The sequence below is a fragment of the Rhinoderma darwinii genome, chromosome 6 (assembly GCF_050947455.1).
Source record: "Rhinoderma darwinii isolate aRhiDar2 chromosome 6, aRhiDar2.hap1, whole genome shotgun sequence".
Classification (NCBI taxonomy): Eukaryota; Metazoa; Chordata; class Amphibia; order Anura; family Rhinodermatidae; genus Rhinoderma; species Rhinoderma darwinii.
In genome coordinates this window covers 41,428,302-41,445,748 of record NC_134692.1, presented here as the reverse complement: position 1 = coordinate 41,445,748, position 17,447 = coordinate 41,428,302, and the positions used below count along the sequence as shown (strand labels likewise).

The following is a 17,447-nucleotide window of genomic DNA, read 5'->3' as shown; positions in this document are numbered from 1 at the left end:
CTTGGCAAAATTCATGTAGAAGATTTCAAGAGTGAAGATGAAATGGCCCATGGATGTGACAGTAACATAGAAAAATTAGCACTAAAAAAGGATCTATTCCAGAATGACCCTGTATGTCCCAATAGAGTAGGGTTTTTTGAGAAATCTTTCTGAAGAATTATAGTTCGGCTAGGCTCCAAGCACACGTCCGTAGATTTCATAGATCCATAAATACGGAACGGTGCCCGTAAGTACAGTCCGTAGTGCATTTATGGATCCGCCCAAAAAAACGGACGAATCTTTGGTAATCTGTTGATGTCGCATAGCAACGCTTCCATAATTCCGAACCGCTATGGATATACAATTACGGAAGCGCCCATAGACTTCTATGGGGAGTCGGTGGCGTAATTATGGACAAAAAAAGGACGTATTCTATCATTTCTACGCCACGGACACCCATCCGTAAAAATATGGAAAGGTGTCCGTAGCCCATAGAAATGAATAGGTCCGTAATTATGGATGAAAAATTAGGTCGTGTGCATGGGGCCTTAGTAAATGTACTCATCGTTCCTTCTCAAACTGTGAGGGTGTATTCATACTAGGCTGGTAAAACAAACCTATAATTGATTCAATAACTTTTCGTTTCCATCTGTTAACTATATTTCTCGTCCGTGTCATTAAGAATCACGATTGGGATATTGGTTTTGCTTTTACAGAACTCTGCAGCTGCAGCCAAGAAAGCAGCAAAACAACTCTACAAGGATGCTTCTGTTTTTTGGCAGCGAAAAAAACCAAGTAAGTGTAAATTGTTTGATTTATGTGTTTTGTGTGCTGCAATGTGGTGCCTTATCTGGCACCATATTATGTAGATATTCTCTGCTAGAAGCGATGCTTTTAGAGAAGAATTCCTCTATAATGTGGCATCTGACGGAAACTATGGCTGTGTGCATAGGCTCTTAATCTCAGTAAGCCAGCAAACGTTCTCTCTGAAGACTCATTGTAATGCTCGTTATTTTTCAGGTCCTGCAAAGAAGAAAGGGGCTCAGACAGAGGAGAGAGAAGAAAGACACAATGTGCAGGAAAGCATTTCACGTGTCTCTCCTGTACTTAAGCCTCTTCTTCGAGGACTCAAGGGGTAAGTGTAAAACACTCACAGGTGTTTTCAATCCAAAACATTTTAGGCTAAATTTATTTCTTTTCTCCTCTAGATCTCCTCTTAAGAAGGCTTCGTTTGCCAAGACTCTTCAGTTTAGTGTTGACAATACAGATGCCTCCGCACCTTCCTCTGACACCACAATGCCTCTGCCCCCTTCCCTTTTGCATCTTGTGGGAACACTGGCTGAGACTTCAGAAGAGAAGTATCGTCTCCTAGACCAGAGGGACAGGATCTTGAGACAAGGTATTTAGAGGATCTGTTGAAGTTTTTGAAGCGGTTTGGAAAACAAAGCGATTTGTCATTCTGAAACATGGTTAGGCTTCATTCACGTATGCGTCGGGACTCTGTTCATGGGTTCTGTTGGAGCTTTGTGTCAGGGGAACCCATGATTAGAATCCAAACTGAAACAAATGAACAAATGAAAACCATAGCTTTCCGTTTGCATCACCTTTGATTTTCAATGGTGACGGATCCGGTGCAAATGGCTTCCGTTTGTCACTGATGTGTAAGGGTTCCGTTGTTTTGACGGAATCAATACTGCGCTATGCATTCCGTCAAAACCCTGACAAACGGAAACCATTGGCACTGGATCCGTCACCATTAAAATCTATGGTTTCCGCTTGTTTAAGTTTGGATTCCGTTCATGGGTTCCACTGACGGAAAGCTCCTACGGAACCCATCAACGAGTCCCAACGCAGACGTGAATGAAGCCTTAGTCTTTTTTTTAAAAACTACGAATAAAAATGGACCAGGCCGTATAATATACATTTTCCTTTCACCTTTCCTCTATTTTTGTAGCTCGAGTCAAACGAACAGTTTTAGATCAAGCTAAAGTTTTTGTTGGAACCTGCCCTGATATGTGCCCTGAAAAGGAGAGGTACATGAGGGACACTCGCAATCAACTTAGCATCTATGAGTTCCTTCCAGGAACTGACAAGGTAACGCTCTTACTTGCTTCTTCATTTATATTCAAATAAATTGTGTTGGGGGTTTTACTGTCTCCAAATGGATGTGTATATTTCTTTTTTTCTTAAAATATTAATTTTTATTGAAAGATTTTATACAATACAGAGAAAACAAACATAACAAAATACACACAATACTGTTCGTAATAGACTGACATTCCATACAAGTAAAACACTTCTCAAATTATCCATTGACGGTCACAATTAAATATAGTATTTTGAATGTGTCCAAGAATTCCATCTCCTCAGATTCCGACCATGAAGACGTAAATCAGAAATTAAATAAGTTTCATGATAACATTGGTTATTAACCCTTCTAATGACCTCCTGTAACGAAGGGGAAATCGGAGATTTCCAAGATTGTGCAATGGCCAATCTAGTGGCTATAAGAATATGGATGTGTATATTTATATTTGTAGCATTTCCAATGTTAAAAATTCAGTTAATCTGTTCTATTCAGATGGATCCTGCTTTTGATCTATGACTGAGGTTACGCCAACTTGATCAAATAAACCCTCCAAGCCACTATACTGTTCAGCACTTTTACGTGTGTGTGTGTGTGTGTGTGTGTGTGTGTGTGTGTGTGTGTGTGTGTGTGTGTGTAACCTAGGCTAAACTAGTAAAACAAATAAGTTGGTCAGAGGAGTGAAAGATGTTCTGCGTCCGCTCTTACAGAAGAGTTGCCTATCACTTTAATTTATAAATCTGCGTGAAATTAAGTTGTTTGTTTGCTATTACTCACTTCAGTCTCACTTCACTTCTTGATTTGTGCTTGTATAAGGTATTGATTACAATCTATGCAAAGCCAAGTCAGGTTCTGCTATGAATATGATACATATTGAGCATGCGCAGCCAGACAGGCAATATACAGAACTAGTCCTAGTTACAGGCAATGCTCTGTAGATAACTAGTGGAATCAAGACTTCATTTTCAAATTCCTCCCACGATACGAAAAAACTTTTTGTGTATTTGTCATTGGGGACATAGGGATGATCGTGGGTATAGCTGCTTTCACTAGGAGGCAGACACGAAGTAAAAAGTGATCGCTCCTCCTATCGGCTATATGTTTTTTGCAGGCACTGAGTTAAATCCGTTTTTAGCTCCGTGCCTGCTGGTTGGAGGTGCTATCACTTCGTGTCCACCGCCTAGTGGCCACAGCTATACCCACTGTTATCTCTGTGTCCCCTAATGAAAGTGATGAGAAAAGGATTTTACGGTGTTCTAAAAATCCAATTTTTAATAATTATTTGTTGAAGTATATGTTGACTTGTCAGTAGTTGGTTTAACTATGATATCAATGGTTTGAAAATCTTTTTAACGCATCATTTGCACCATCTCTCCCTTTCATAGCTGGACCATGCAGCTGCAATTAAAGAGTACAGTCGATCGTCAGCAGATCAGGAGGAGCCCCTGCCTCATGAATTGCGTCCTATCCCAATGCTGTGCATGACTATGGATTATCTGGTCAACCATATCATGGATCAGGGAGAGGACAACTATCGAGATTGGTATGACTTTGTCTGGAACCGAACACGTGGAATTCGGAAGGTGAGAACTGGTTGAGATCTAGTCTACTAAGAGATATGCAAGCACATATAAGATAGTTACTGTTAGATTTAGAAATTCAAAGAAGTTTATTGTAGGTTACAATTGCATAGATTCTTTTAAACTGAAAGAATAACGCATAAAGATGTTTCGACTGAATTGATTTGTGATGGAAAAGAACTACGGCCAAAAGTATGTGGACACCTAACCATTTCACCTATACAAGCTTGTTGGGCATCCTAGTCCAAAACCATGGGCGTTAACCCTTTAAGGACACGGCCAGTCTTAGTTTGTTCATTTTTCGTCCGAACCCCCCCCCGCCTTCCAAAAGCCATAACTTTTTATTTTATTCTTGCGGGACAAGTTGTCGTTTTTCTTGACACCATTTATTATAACTGGGAAACTGATATATTATTTTTTTTGTGGGGTGTGAGATGTGTAAAAAAGAGTGATTGCACCATTTTTTTGGGGGGGGGGTTTGTTTTTACGGCCTCCATCAGGTGGTAAATACTACATGTTCACTTTATTCTACGGGTTGATATGATTACAGCGATACCAGGTTTGTTTTTGTTTTACCGCTTTTATAAAGGAATAAAAAAACTGTTTGCTAAAAAAAAAATGAAAAAAAATTGTTTTGTGTCGCTATAGAACCATAACTTTTTTTTATTTTCTATCGAGTGATGTGAGGACTTCTTTTTTTGTGGGGCGAGCTGTAGTCTTTATTGGGGTACATGCGACTTTTTGATCACTTTTTTTTTTCCATTTTTTGGTGAGCTAAGGTGACTTAAACACTGCAATTTGGGTATTTTTACTTTTTTTTTTTTACACGCCGTTCACGAGCGGGTTAAATAAATCTATATTGTAATATTTTGAATGGAAACCCATTTCATGAAGCCACAATCGCAAAGCTGATGTCACTTCTAGAGGCAGTTTGGAACGCTGTCATTAGTAATATCGAGCAAATCCAAAATGTCACAAACTGAAATGTAGCAAAGGGGCATTCTAGAACAGTGCCATGTTTGATGCGACCCATACTTCTACCAATATTGCTCTATGGAGATTGCATGGCTGTGTACTTGATTTTATGCACCTGTTTGCATTGGGTGTGGCTAAAGACACCTGAACTCAATAATTAGGTTGGGGTTCCAAATCCGTTTGGCCATATAGTGTATATGAAATAAAATGTGTTAACTATGTAAGCTTTTTTTTGTTTTTATATTTTAGGATATTACACAGCAGCACTTGTGTGATCCTCTCACTGTGTCTTTGATGGAAAAGTGTATGCGGTTTCACATTCACTGTGCCTATCAACTTTGTGAGGAGCCAATGTCGTCATTTGATCCAAAAATCAATAATGAGAATTTGACTAAGTGTTTGCAGAGCCTAAAGGAGATGTACCAGGACCTAGAAAATCGTGGAGAGTCCTGCCTCTGTGAGTCCGAGTTCAGAGGCTACAGTGTCCTACTCAACCTCAACAAGGGAGATATTCTCAGGTGAAATCTTGCTCTCTTTTTCATGTAGTGTTTCGTGATTATACACAGACCATTTTTTATACCTTGCTTTACAATGAACAGATGTAATAGAATTAACATTTCTGCCTTCACGTGGGGTTTCTAAATCACACCATTGAAGAACATTTAAAAGCTATGGGCACCTTTGAAAACTTTTTTGTGTTTTTTCTTTAGTAAAACGTTGTATCCGTGTGTTTGGTGCAATTTTCTAATTACTTTTTCTTAAAAATAATTTTTACTTTTTGAGATACAGCAGCTTTGTATTCTGTATACAGAGCAGCTCTATTGTGCGCCAAAACCTGTATCCATCAGGACAGCGGGACTGACTGGTTCATTGACAGCGGGTCCTGCGCGTCCCTGACAGCAAGGATTGAGCTGTTACCGATCACATCTAAGCTCATAACTTAGATGTGATCGATAGCAGGTGGAAAGCAGCTGTATCTCAAAAAGTAAAAATAATTTTTAATAAAAAGTAGTTAGAAAGTTGCACCAAACACACTGATAGTCCGTTTTATTAAAAAAAACACAAAAACGTTTTAAATGTGTTACATAGCGTTTAAAGAAAAACTCCAGGCAAAACTAATACATCGGAGGAGGGGGGAATTTCAAAGAAAAATGCGCTACACCAAAAAACCGACATACATGCCGTGTGCCAAATTTATTATGTGTTTTAGATTGGCTTCACATGTACCGTTTTTAAGAGTTTTTTTTGCAGAAGATAACTCTGCGGCCAGATGTTAGCTGGAAATCATCGCTGAAATGTAGAACACACCTTTATCCTTGTGTTTTTGTCCTTACTTTGTCCTAAGTTTTTTTTAAATTGCAGCAAAGTTTGTTTTAACATTTTTTTTTCCAGCAAATGGCCGAATCGGTTTTACTTTCCCCTTCAAAAAAAAAAAAAGTGCCAATGTGTTGTTGTTTTTTTTGTGTTTTTTCAGTCTAAATCATGTGTTGCAGAGCGGATTATTTGCATCACATGATCTTTAAATCCCATGATTTGCAATGTGAAAAACGGCACGTGAAGAAACGCCGCTGGTAAAACAGACTATTTGCAAAAAACGCTGTAATAAACACATGTACCATTAAGATTTTTAATTGCATTTTTTTTGGCCTTAGATACACTTCTCACTCATTCGTTTTAAAAAGTGTTTAGAAAAAGGGGTGTGGCTAAGAGGAGTCCTAAAATGTCGCAGATTTATTAATGTCATGTGATACTCTGTTGGCGTAAACTTTTGTTGTAAAGCACGTGAGCCATTCATAATTCTGAAGGCGTCGGAGCTTAAATCTCCCAGCAAGGATCAATGTCACCATAGATCTTGCTCTGTGTTACTGCATTAAAGAAACTAAGATGGTGTCGATGTTAAGGACGTGTCAAACAAGCTTATTAATTTTTTTCCAAAAGCAGCCTGCAGATTGGTGATTGCTCCAAATGTTTGTAGTAGCCAGCTAAGGGCCTGTTCACATCTGTGTTGGAGGCTCCATTAGGGGCCCCTGTCACAGATCCGGCAGAGAATACTGGAAACAATAATGCTGCATGCTACGCTATTGTTTCCCGTAAATCCATGCACACCCAACAGAAAGCCGATGGAACCCATTAAAGTCAATAGGTTCCGTCGGCCACTGGTGGTGTCCATGTGGCAATGTAACCGTCGCTTTCATATATTCTCTTGTGCTCCTCTGACAGAGCAGAACACCGGAATACCCAACGCAGTTGTGAACATAACCTTAACAGTCTTTGTATTCGTGCTTTAGAATTTCTGGACCACTCTTCTTTTCACGCTTCTAGTTCTGAAATATTTCTCTAAAGTGAATACAATTATTTTTTTTTTCATTTCAGAGAAGTGCAACAGTTTCGCGAGTCCGTTCGTAACTCAGAAGAAGTGAAGTTTGCTGTCCAAGTTTTTGCTGCACTAAATAGCACAAACTTTATCCGATTTTTCAGGCTAGTTCGTTCTGCATCTTACCTTAACAGTTGCATATTGCACTGTTATTTCCCCCAGGTAATAGATTTGTTCTGGCCTCAGTCAAGGCTTTTGAGTTTTTATTTGTTTCTGGCTGCAGTTACATGCCATGTCCTTTTATTTCTATCAGATACGAAGAGAGGCATTATGTGCCTTGAACATAGCATACACGGCCAGTTTTCAGAGACCGACCTTATTCCCTCTAGAAAACATGGTTCGACTCTTGTTTTTCCAAGATGCTGAAGAAGCAACAGATTTTCTTACAGCGTATGGCTTAAGTGTTAGTGAAGGGTAAGTGTGCCTTAGAGGGCCAACATTATGAAAAGGTTTTAGGTGGTCAGAAATATTAGTTAATTATCCTTGACACTTGTTTTTTCCCCTCAAAGTTTTGTAGAGCTGAATCGTGCTGCATTTGTTGAGCCGGGGGCTCCATTTCAGCCAAGAAGGTGCTCATATATCAGTTTCAAGCGCCAAAAGTCTGTGGGGGAAGTCGTGAATGGAGCTCCAATCTCACAGTTCTCATTGCATATGCCTGTCTGCAGCTTTGATGCTCAGAATAAATATACTGGAAGTAGTAGCATTTATGAGCCAGCACTCAGAGTTTTACCAGAACCAACAGGTCAGTAATAAAGAAACACCGGAAGAACTTATTTTGTTTCATGCCGCCAAGAGGTATAGTTGTATATCTATCTTTAGTTCTAACAACGGCGTCACATGATTTACAGTCATGCCATCACATTAAGGCCTCATTCACACGAGCGTATTTCACATCAGTGTGTTGTCCATTTAAATACGAGCAAAATGAGAAGGATCCTAGGTAGTTGGTGGGCGCAATACACAATACTAACTAGCTGCCGTTAGGCAAAAAAACCCTGTTTTCCAACTACCGTAAAGATAGATAATAAATAAAGTAAATTCTTTAATGTGCTTTATATAGCAATAGGACAGACCACATGAAGATTAAAATGATCACTGCTTGATAGTCGGGTAACGTGTGCAAGACAGCTGCACATGCACTGGTGTGACACACCTAAGAGCCGACGTGAACCGACCGCTATACTAGCCGTCAGTGGCTGAGGTGTGTGCTTAGGTTTAGCCGGCAGAAGCAGGAATTAAAAATTGAGGAGCCCCCCCGACATGTTTCGTTACTGCTGTAACGTCCTCAGCCCCATTTCCCCTGAGGACGTTACAGCAGTAACGAAACATGTCGGGGGGGCTCCTCAATTTTTAATTCCTGCTTCTGCCGGCTAAACCTAAGCACACACCTCAGCCACTGACGGCTAGTATAGCGGTCGGTTCACGTCGGCTCTTAGGTGTGTCACACCAGTGCATGTGCAGCTGTCTTGCACACGTTACCCGACTATCAAGCAGTGATCATTTTAATCTTCATGTGGTCTGTCCTATTGCTATATAAAGCACATTAAAGAATTTACTTTATTATCTATCTTTACGGTAGTTGGAAAACAGGGTTTTTTTGCCTAACGTCCATTTAAATACCTGACAGCACACTGACCAATGCATTTCAATGCGGCTATTCACACGTTCGTGGTTTCTCACGGAGCATGTCTGTTCTGGTCCGTGTTTGTGGATCACGTCGATGGAAGTCAACAGGTGCGTAAAAACAACGAACAGCATGCGGTCGACATCCGTGTGCTATCCGTTTTTCAGTCATCAGTTGCTAAAGAAATCCAGAGGAAAAAACAGGAAGTGAGAAATACGGACGAGAAAAACATGCCACACGGAAACCACACTGATGCCATACGGATAGTCATAAGCGGAATCGGACACGCTCCTGTGAATGAGGCCTAAGTGAAATAGTTAACTCTCCCTGTCTTCTATTTTATAGTTTACCTGGCGGTTTTATTTCTGTATCAACAGAAAAATCTGCATCTGAAGAAATATCAAATAAACGTACAGTTGTAGTTCTGCCGGGTGCTAAGGAATCCTGTTCTGTGCCGGCTCAGGCAGTGTTTCAGCCCATCATGCCTCCTGAACCACCACCATCTCCTCCCAAGCCAAGATTCAGTGAAGAGGTACTTACAAGATAAATGTGGCCCTAAACTGGTGCAAGATGTGCTCTCTTTTGTAACGTTCTCTTCTTTTGATCTGTTTTTATACAGGATGTGACAGAAGTTCTGGGAGATATTTTGGATGATGCCGTGAAACAATTGAGTGCTCCTGTCATCCAAAGTGTGGAAGCATACATCTCCGCTGCACTTAGGTATAACAATGCTTTCGTATTTCTTTTCCTTCAATGCTTAAGAGAATCTGTCAGTAGCAAAATAAAAAAGTAAAAAAATTGATCCTCTTTGGATTCTCAGTGTTAATGGGAGTATAAATGCCTAACGCATCTGAATGGCTGAGAGGAATCAATAAGGGTAATTTTACTTTCATATACTGGTGCAGAGGCAGGCCACACAAAATGTTTCGAATATTGTTTTCTGTAGAAAACCCTTTCATTTTTATTTTTTGAAATCTTACAATTTTGCCACATTAAAGTAAATTAAAAGAAAAAGAAATAAAGAAAAAAATTAAATGTCCTTAAAACCACAGGGTTTTGATCAGGATTTTTTTTAATGTCATTCCATACAATAGCACATCTAGGCCAGGGCTTCTCAAACTTATTTTACTGGGCCTCACCACTAGTGGTTAACCCCTTCACGACTGCCATATGGCTATATACGTTCCAACTGCTGATGTCCCATGCAGTTGTCCCGTGTATATAAATGTTGGCAGACTGGAACGGGGTTTTGTGAGTGCAGTGCTGCTTCATTGCAAGCAGCTCTGTACTCTCATGTCTGTTGGGGCTTTGAGAGCCTTGGGATACACCCCCCTGTAGATAGCGCCACACACGACCGCCTGTAGATAACTTCACCTAAGCTCCCTCCAAGAGCGGACTCTCCTCTTAGAGTGAGCCCCCGACGTCTCTACATCCCCCCTGTAAATAGCACCATCCCCCCCATATATGTGGGGTTAGCAACGGCCTCCCTTTTTTGATCTTGCACTCCTCCCATTCTGCCCTGGGTGATTTTAATTAGTTCAATGCTGGTTCCTACCATCCCCATATATATGTAGGCTTATTCCCAGTTCTGGGTGTATGTGCAGCGCAGGTTCCCACCTATGCAGGACGCCTTGTGGCAGGTGGGCAAACACAAATTTGATCAAAATGTTCACTAAGAACCTCCCTATTGTAAGTAGATTTAGCAGTAATGCATATTTATTTATATTTAGCGGCTTAGGTGACATTGGTGTTCGCAGGGTGCTGTCGCCATTTTTTTGTGTTCTGTATAAATTTGCAGTCATAGCCGTTCTTGCACCTGCGTACACGTTTGTTTAATTTTGTTGGAATGTGCTGTTCAAACTTTTGTGTTATTTATGTGATTCATATATATGTCTATATACATATAATATAGATAAATATATGTAAATATTACACACATTTTTTTAAAAATTCTAGTGATTTGTCTGATCATAATAAAAATTAAAAACATGGAATTAATTAAACTAATCTAGAAAATGAAAGCCTCAAGTCTTGTAAAAAAAACAAAGTAAAAGACCTTTGGTCATGAAAGGGTTAAAGTCCATGTCAGAATTAAAAATATTGGTCAATTGATCTTTTATTTATCCCCTGTAAAAAAGTGGTATGTGTGAAAGTATCCTATATGTATACCAATACATATATGATACCGCCTGCACTTTAGGAGACTGGTAAGTGGGTGCAAATGCATTTGCTAGCTATCTATGTTCGTGCATAATGTTGATGCTGTAGTCTAAAAGGATGTGTCCTAAAAATGTATTCCTTTGAATAATCTTGGGTACATCCATTCTTAGTGAAATCACTACAATTAATATTTTTAAGCATGGACATTATTTGATAAATTATCATGGTCATTTATAATTTTTCTTTCTGTTTCTATGTTGCTTAAGAGAGTCATCTGCAGTTGTCGATCAGCTGCTGGCAGATATCGTACTGGACCTTTCAAGAAAAATCGCAGAAGAAGAAATAAAAGCAGAGACTGAAAGAGTAAAGGAGAAAAAACGAAGAAAGGCAGAAGAAGTCAGGTAAGATTTGGCATTTTGGCGCTCCGCAAGAACCGCATCGTGTTAATTTTCATGCATTCTTTACTTCGCCTTGTAGCGTTTAAGAGCACAGGAAATCTCATTTTTAATTTTACAACAGGAGGATTCGAGAAAGAGAGCGACTGCTTTCTCTTGAGAGCCAGTCCCAATGCGATGACCTGATAAGTGAAGTTGTTATAGAGAATATCTGCAAAATATCCTTGGAAGAGCTGCAGTGAGTACTTTCACAAATCATTTCATACATTTGAGTTGCAATGTTTTCTTCTCAACACAGTTCTATCACCTGTTAAGATTCTAACATTATAACAAATTAACTTTATAAGTTGACTTTTCCGTAGGCATTTTACTAAATGTGGTGCTGGCGGTAGGACGAGGCAGGCGCTCCTTTTGTTTTGCCATGTTGCTCTCAGGGTGGAATTGTTGTACAGTCCTGGCCAAAAGTTTTGAGACTGACCCAAATTTTGGTTTTCATAAGGTTTGCTGCTTCAGTTTTTATAGTGGCAATTTTGGATTAACTCAGATTGTTTTGAAGAATGATCAGATGAATTGCAATTAATTGCAAAGTCATTCCTTGCCATTAAAATTAAGATGATCACAAAAACCCCATTTCCACTTCATTTCAGCCTTGCCACAAAATGACCTGCTAACATCATTTCAGCGATGTTCTCGTTAGCTCAGGAGACAGTGTTAACGAGGACAAGGCAGCAGATATCACTCTGTCATGCTGATTGAATTATAAGAGCAGTCTGGTTGCTTTAAAAGGGGGATGGTGCTTAAAAATAATTTTCTTCTGTTAACCATGGTTACCTCCAAGTGAACACGTGCAGTAGTTATTGCTTTGCATCAAAAGGTCTTTACAGGCAAGGACACTGCTACTTGTAAGATTGTCCCTAAATTAACCATTTATCGGATCATCAAGAACTTCGAGGTGAGAGGTTCAATTTCTGTTAAAAAGGCTTCGAGGTGGCCAAGAAAGTCCAGCAAGTGCCAGGACCGTCTCCTAAAGAGGATTCAGCTACGGGATCGGTTCAACACCAGTGAAGAGCTTGCATAGGAATGGCAGCAGCCAGGTGTCCGTGCATGTGCAGGGCACAGTAAGGCGATGAATTTTGGAGGCTGGACTGGTGTCAAGAAGGGCAGCAAAGAAGCCACTTCTCTCCAAGAAAAACATTAAGAACAGACTGCAGTGGACTGGGGTAAAGTTATTTTCTCTGATGAAGCCCCCTTCAGACTGGGACATCTGGAAGAATGATTGTCCGGAGACGAAAAGCTGAGTGCTACCACGTGTCCCGTGTCATGCCAACAGTAAAGCATTCTGAGACCATTTATGTGTGGGGTTTCTTTTCATCAAAGGAAGTGGGCTCATTCACAATTTTGCCTAAGAATAATTCCATGAATAAAGAACGGTATCTAAACATCCTCCAAGAGCAACTTCTCCCAATGATCCAGGAGCAATTTGGTGATGAACAATGCTTTTTCCAGCATTATGAAGCATCATGTCACAAGGTAAAAGTGATAACCAAGGGGCTCAGTGAACAGCACATTGCAATTTTGGGTCCATGGCTGGGAAACTCCCTAGATCTCAATCCTCAAAAAGCGGGTGGACAAACAAAAACACAGAAATTGTGATAAACTCCAAGCACTGATTAGGCAAGAATGAGTTGCTATCAGTCAGGATTCGGCCCAGAAGCGGATATCCAGCATGCCAGGGCGAATTGCAAAAGTCTTGAAAAAGAAGGGTCAACACTGTAAATATTGAGTCTTTGCATAAACTTTATGTATTTGTCAATAAAAGTTGAAAAACTTTATGAAATGCTTGTAATTGCACCACAGAAACATCTGACTAAAAGATCTAAAAACACAGAAGCAGCAAACTTTGTGAAAACCAAAATTTGTTTCAGTCTCAAAACTTTCGGCCAGGACTGTACGTAGAAATCAATGTGCAAAGCTCGTGTCCTTATAGCTCCTGGGCTGTAGATTAAAGAATGGCTGAGTTTTTCAGCTTCTTTTTGCTTAATGTTACCCCTGTAGCCAATCTTTGCAGCATCGTTTTAACAAAAAAGTTTGTTGAAAAGTTCAAGTACATTTGCTATAATGGATGAACCCCTTTATTTCAAAACTGTTTTTATTGATTTTTCTCCTAACATTACATACAAAAATATGTCATTCAAAATGATAACATGTTGTACAGAAAATTCACATCCATCAGGAATCACATTTGGATTTTCATCATTGCAGGAAATGAGTGTGATAACATATCTTGAGCAGTGTAAATTCCATTAAGAATGTGGAACATATATTGATTTACATATCTTCTGATCAACAAGAAGGGAGGGAAAGGGGAGGTACAGGAGGGGGGGGGGTAGGAAGGTGGACTGGTGTTGTTGAGTTTAGCTAACATAGATGTTATTTATGATATTGATGAAGGCAAAGTATTCTAATCCCATTGTGTATGATATAGAAACTACTTTCCTACAATTACTCTTACCTAGTTCAAATTGAGGTTGCCCGGTCTTTCCATGGTCCCCATATTTTAAGATACTTCTTTCTAGTTAGCAGTTCCCAATGTGCCAGTTCCTCTAGTCTTTCTAATTCTGATACCTTGTTCACCCAATTACTCAACTGTGGGGGTTCTGTTGATCTCCAGCAACTTGGTATTAATAGCTTAGCTGCTGTGAGCAACAGGGTTGGAAGACAATGCTTCTTGGGGGTAAAACTGGGTGTCGGTTTCCACAGTAGGATTAACTCAGGTGTTAAGTGTAAGTTTGTAGAGCAAATGTTATTAATTTTCTGTTCTATTTGCTGCCAAAAAGGCACAATAAGGGGGCATGTCCACCATATGTGTAAATAAGTACCTCTTGAGGTGTTACATCTCCAACACCGGTCCGTAACTTCTTGATCAATAGCATGTAGGACCACAGGCGTCTTATACCACCTAGTTAACAGTTTGTAGGAGCTTTCCTGTATTCTAGTACACCTAGAGAAACCTAATGCGTTAGACAGTATGAATCTAATTTCGGGCTCGGTCAATGATATATGGAGGTCTGTCGACCACTTTTCCATATAGCTTGGAGTCGGTGGGCAAGTCAGTGAGATCAGATGATTATATGAGGTAGATAGTATCTTACGCTGGGGTATAGAGCTCATGAGCATCTTATCTAACCAATTCTGAGAAGATGTTTGGATGGGTAGGGAGTTAAGCATAGCCGTGCAGCATTTAATAAAAGTGTGTTTAAAGAGGAAATCACGAGACTTTATTCCTAATTTATCAAATACCGTGGGGACACTTCTCTGCGGAGTATCAGTCATCAGGACGGAAACTTTCATGTGGTGTGGTATGTCCCACGGATCTGGTATTAGTGTAGAATCCCGATGTACATAGCAAGGCACTAAACGTAAAGGCATATGTGGTGAAGGCATCCCGAGCAAGTTCAATCTATTATGTGTGTCTTGCCACACTAGGATGGTTCCCTTTAAAAGAATGCTAGAGTATTGGTCAAGGTGTGAACTTTTGGCGAGACTCCACAGGGCCCTCTGTTCCCAGCTAAGCATAAGAGTATTCTCTACTTCCGTATAAAGAGAAGTCTGAGAGGGATGTTGCAGCTCAACCCATCTATTCAAGTGATTAGCAATATAATATGTGTGTATGTCGGACAGTCCCATACCTCCCATTTTAACCGAGTTAATCAGTTGTGTGTGCCTCTGTCTTGGTCTGTTCTTGTTCCATAGAAAATTCGAGAATATACGCTTTAGGGAGAGGAAGAATGATTTTGGTAGCCACAGCGGTAACGTCTGAATCAGGTATAAAATTTTTGGGACTATAAAAGTCTTTAGGAAATTTTTCCGCCCCATCCATGACATAAACGGGAACTTCAAGGAATCTATTTGACGTTTAATAGCCGCTACCAGAGGTATATAGTTGAGGGTATACAATTGTGATGGGCAATTAGAAATGGTAATGCCTAGGTACGAGATTGATGTAGAAATCCATCGAAACTGAGATGTTCCCGTCACCGCAGCAACTACCTGTTGAGGTACAGAGACATTAAGGATCTCAGATTTACTATAGTTAATTTTAAAATTAGATATTGCACCAAATTCCGTAAAAGCTTGTGTTATGTTCCGAAGGGAGACAGACGGCTTAGTCACCAACAGTAGCAGATCGTCCGCAAAGGCAGCCGTTTTATGCGTGAATTGACCTATCTTCAGGCCAGCTATATTGTCATCTTGGCGGATCCTTTGTATCAAGGTCTCCATCACCATCACAAACAGTGTAGGTGATAGAGGGCATCCCTGCCTAGTACCATTTGAAAGGAATCCGACAATATGCCATTTACTCTGACTTTAGCACTCGGATTATGATAGAGTGTCAATATAGCTTGTATGAATTCAACAGGGATCCCAAATTTTGACAAGGTAGCTACCATATATTGCCAGCTCACCCTGTCAAAAGCCTTTTCGGCATCTGTGCTAAGTAGTGCCATTGGGGTGTGTGTCGAGCGAGCGTGTTGAACTAACCGAACTACTCTTGTAGTATTATCCTTACCCTGACGCCCTCCCACAAATCCAGTTTGTTCTGGGCCAATGAGTTTGGGCAGAAGCTTCCCCAATCTAGTCGCCAAAGCCTTTGCCCACCATTTCAGATCCGTGTTTAGTAAAGATATAGGTCTATAGCTACCACATAGTGCTGGATCCTTCCCGTCCTTTGGGAGGACTGTGATGTGAGCTTCCAAAGATTGGCGAGTCAATTGGGCTCCCCCCATCAATGAGTTACACATAGATGTGAAATGGGGCAACAGAATACCGCTAAATGTCTTATAGTACTGAATCGTATAACCATCTGGGCCAGGACTTTTCCCGGATGGTATTGTTTTAAGAATTTTATGAAGTTCTTCTGTGGTAAAGGGTGCAGTAAGCGCTAGTTGATCTTCCTGTGTGAGTTGAGGTAAGCTAAGTTTATCTAGAAACTTTCTAGTGCTATCCCCCAGGTTACCCTGCTGACTATCCCCACCTTTAAGATTATATAGGCCATGGTAGAAATGAGTAAAGGCCTGTGCTATGTCCTTCGATTCAGTAGCTCTAACACCTGAAGAAGTCAGGATCTCAGAGATAAAAGATTTCTCATGTTGTTGTTTAAGCAGTGCAGCCATGATTCTGTTGCCCCTTTCCCCATGCGTATAGTGTTTAAATTTGGTATAGTGAAATGTTTTAGCAGCTTTTATATTCAAGGCATTTTTAACCTCTTCCCTTAACTCCCCAAGCTCAACCTGGGCTGCGGCTGCTTTCGTACGTTTGTGAATAGTCTCAAGCGTAGATATTCTCGAGAACAGATCGTTCAATATTGCTGACCGTTGTTTTTTGATATGTGAGCATAGCGATATCAGTTCTCCTCGTATTACTACTTTATGCGCTTCCCATCTAATAACATCCGATAAATCCGGAGAGGAATTTATATCAAAATATTTCTGAATATTATCCTGTATCGCAGAGGAATGTTGGGGGTCACTCAAAATCGTATTGTTCAACCTCCACAGTCTGTCTCCCCTCGGAACACTATTTAGCTTCATAGATACAAACACTGGTGCATGATCAGAAAGGAGAAGGTTTCCTATTCCTGCCGACAGAACCATCGGGAGGAGACTATCCGACAACAGAACATAGTCTAATCTAGTATATACATTATGTGCTGCAGAGTAATAAGAGAAATCCTTTGTGGTGGGATATAGAAGTCTCCACGCATCAGTGACCTGTAGGTCTCTAAGTACCCTGTGGAGTCTCGATCCAGCTCGATGGGATATTTTAACCTTGCCAGTGGAATCTATAATGGGATTAAGTGGGATGTTAAAGTCCCCGCCTATAATTCTAGCACCTTCCGCAAACAACTTAAAATTCTCTAAGGTCTGAATAATCCACGATATCTGATCCGTATTGGGTGCGTATAAGTTGGCTATAGAGAACAAATCTGTACCAATGTGAGCTTTTATAAAAAGATATCGACCGTCAGGGTCTTTCTGCATTGACAGTAATTCAAAAGGTAAGTTTTTCCGTATCAAAATACTCACTCCTCTGCTAGCAGTAGAGTAGGTGCTATGAAAGGCATTTGAGAAGATAGCCCTAGATAGTTCCATAGTTTTATTATGCTTGTGATGTGTTTCCTGGAGAAGGGCTATATCAGTATTATCTTTTTTCAATTGTTGGGCAATCTGGTATCGTTTACGTGGAGTATTCAGACCTCGAACATTATACGATG

The 17,447-nt window shown here is 40.2% G+C and overlaps 1 protein-coding gene across 2 annotated transcripts in view; it reads left to right on the top strand.

Moving 5' to 3' along the window:
• The window catches only part of MCM3AP (minichromosome maintenance complex component 3 associated protein), a 37,924-nt gene that overhangs the window by 7,154 nt on the left and 13,323 nt on the right, over positions 1-17,447 (top strand). For both annotated transcript variants that reach the window (XM_075829559.1, XM_075829560.1), the window contains exons 4-16: positions 696-774; positions 1,000-1,114; positions 1,188-1,378; positions 1,934-2,073; positions 3,451-3,648; positions 4,870-5,138; positions 6,994-7,156; positions 7,248-7,408; positions 7,504-7,736; positions 8,996-9,150; positions 9,238-9,338; positions 11,045-11,179; positions 11,298-11,411. In XM_075829559.1, the coding sequence (XP_075685674.1) occupies positions 696-774; positions 1,000-1,114; positions 1,188-1,378; positions 1,934-2,073; positions 3,451-3,648; positions 4,870-5,138; positions 6,994-7,156; positions 7,248-7,408; positions 7,504-7,736; positions 8,996-9,150; positions 9,238-9,338; positions 11,045-11,179; positions 11,298-11,411 (2,054 nt within the window). The remainder of the gene's footprint in view (positions 1-695; positions 775-999; positions 1,115-1,187; positions 1,379-1,933; positions 2,074-3,450; positions 3,649-4,869; positions 5,139-6,993; positions 7,157-7,247; positions 7,409-7,503; positions 7,737-8,995; positions 9,151-9,237; positions 9,339-11,044; positions 11,180-11,297; positions 11,412-17,447) is intronic.